Below are 2,574 nucleotides of genomic sequence, written 5' to 3' on the forward strand. Positions count from 1 at the left end.
TGGCTCTCTGGTCTATATTCTCTAGTCACTGTATGGTCCGCGGTGACATTGTTGATCGAGAGTATGTTCATGTAGGTTGATGAGCAATGATTTGTATAACATGCCGCCAGGGACGAAGGAAATCTTGCAGAACAAGGAGATCATTGCAGTCAGCCAAGATCCTCTGGGGAAGATGGTAACGATCTTTTGGTTGACTGTCTCTTCGTAGTGCAGCTCTCAATGCACAGTGCCTGATTAGTGTTTGTCTAGCATCTCATTGCAGGGGTATCCTATCTATACTAATACTTCCCAAGTCCGCGTGTGGATCAAGGAACTCTCACCGAACGGATGCAAGGCTAGATGGGCGGTTGTGCTGCAGAACTTCCTCACTGAGAGCACCATTCTTAAGGTTGATCCTTCGAAAATTCCGGGCTGGAATTTACACACCAGGTCGGTTGGTGTGAGCCTTTGCTTGTCCCCATCCGCTTTGCAGGTTCAGGATACGCAACCTATTCGCGCATACGGATGTGGGTCGGGTGCACTGTGGTCCATTTGAGTCCTCAGTCGCACCAGAAAGCGTCCAGATGTTCCTTTTCACGGAGGCTGGATTTGCATCGCAAGCAAAGCCCATTGGAGGGGAGTCAGTACCCTTATCGTTAACTAATGGACCATCTAGCCTATTCTTGACGTGAATAGATTTTAGACCCGCGCATCAGGCTTCAACCTCTTCCGAGGATGCTGATTGCGAGTAACGACTTTGTTCTTGAGTAAGTTGAAATAGTCTTATTGACGACAAGTTGTCATGTTGTGTTGACGAGGCTATGCGTTCGAGCTCAGAGGATTTCGCAGCAACCTTTGGGACCTTGGCTGTACTTCAGAGATCAAAGAGCGGCTGTCAGCTGACAGCAGCATCATCAGCGAATCAGATCATTATCAGTTGAATCAGCATGACTAGACTAGCTAGCTAGAGCATGAATCCGGAGTTTCTGAGAAGTGTGACGCGACGACACTGATGTCATAGAATATTTCTGATCTCCTTATGGCGGCTACGGGTTACTTCGAAGAGCCACAGTCAGACGAGAGTGATTTTGAATCGAGTGTGTGTAGCCGCAGCCGTGCTAGGCAGGATACAGTCTGTGTTAGGGTTCTCACCAAGCAACCCTCGAGTCATACACAACAGACCTTATGATGAGGTCTTCGATGTACTGAAGGGGGACGAGCCGATAGATGATGAGGAAGAGGAGATCAATTCCGATGAGGAGGGTCCTACTACCCTCCAGGAGCGCAGAACTCCGCCTCTCCCCAATGGTACGAGGCGCAACCTACATCGGGAGGAGCTGCTTACGTGCTGCCTCTCAGACGGTGAAGACAGCGTATCCACCCCTCATAGTGGTCGTGGCGGCCTCGAGGCATACGACCGCTCTTCGCACCGTTTCCATGTCGATGCCTCCTCTGGGCTTACAGAACTCGGATCGATCAACTCCTCGCCACAGTCTTTAGCATCGAATTCTGCACGAGTAGGGCGTGCGGTGTCTCTACTTGTGTATTTACCCAGAGGTGTTTCGCCCTAATGCGACCCCTGTTGTTCTCGTGAAATGCTTATCGTCGTGTGTGTAGTCGAGCCAAGTCTAGACTGGTGGGTTCGCATGTCTTAGGGTTTAACACCACAGGGAGCCGCCCAACACAGACATCTGGCTGTGCCCATCATGGAGCACAATAGGAGCAGCGATGGAAGCTCTGTAGCATCATCTTCTGGGTAACGTTCTTTGCAACGAAAGCCCACGACCTAAGCCGTCTCAGTTCTAGCCTATACCCTTCGGGGGAGTCCTCGAGAGTATACCCTTATAGCTCGGTATCTCGACAGAGGATCCAATTCAGGTCCCCATCCGTACCATCGGCGGCTGTTTCATCCCCAATAGCTGGAGTGTCTCCAACACAGGATTTTGCAGTTCATAAGCTTATTCGAGCTAATGTGGAACTTCCTACTACTCGAGGGTTTGAGAGCTTGCTTACCGTGGGGGAGCTAAATGCCGTCGGCAGGTATCAGGCAGAAGATTTCGCTCATCTGAGCGTATCAGAGGAGATCAAGGATCTTTTTGGATATATCAGTCGGTACCATCCTCACACTGTCGAGCTGGAGACGCCACTGAAGCCGTTCATACCCGAACTCATCCCAGCCGTTGGGGAGGTTCGATGCACATTCTGTCCAAATGGGTGGTTCAATTATTGTTATCAAGGTGGACGCAGCTCTTAAGATCCCTCCTCCAAGCACAGGCCTCAAAGAGTGCATGAGTGCAGACAAGACCATCGTGAGTGTGGCGGACGTGATGTCAAAGGTATTGCCCGATGAATAGCGTGAGTTACTGTGATGGACTCAGTTGAACGGACTGGGTCTGGTCGAGCTTGATGAGCCATGTCTCAACCAGAGCGACCCCGCAGTTGTACAGTTGGTACGTCAGCAGTCTTTTGCATCGCATTGCCTGAGTTGTTAGGATGTTGAATTCTCTCAGAAACTCCGATCGATGACTCAATGTGGGAATCTTGATTTCTTACAAGTTCGCAAAGTGGCATATCCTGAGACCATCAATCAGAGAG

General features: G+C 50.3%; 1 protein-coding gene across 1 annotated transcript; it reads left to right on the forward strand.

The window, feature by feature from the left end:
- Positions 1 to 100: 100 nt before the first annotated feature.
- Positions 101 to 2,429, forward strand: Pmar_PMAR010332 (hypothetical protein; the record flags this gene model as incomplete). Its single annotated transcript, XM_002764563.1, has 9 exons — positions 101 to 175; positions 263 to 429; positions 696 to 746; positions 1,160 to 1,287; positions 1,339 to 1,496; positions 1,635 to 1,735; positions 2,020 to 2,167; positions 2,217 to 2,288; positions 2,358 to 2,429. Coding segments are annotated over 9 exons (972 nt in total), but the record flags the coding sequence as incomplete, so codon positions are not given.
- Between the last annotated feature and the right edge of the window lie 145 nt (positions 2,430 to 2,574).

The sequence above is a fragment of the Perkinsus marinus genome (genome assembly GCF_000006405.1).
Source record: "Perkinsus marinus ATCC 50983 genomic scaffold scf_1104296977058, whole genome shotgun sequence".
Lineage (NCBI taxonomy): Eukaryota > Perkinsozoa > Perkinsida > Perkinsidae > Perkinsus > Perkinsus marinus.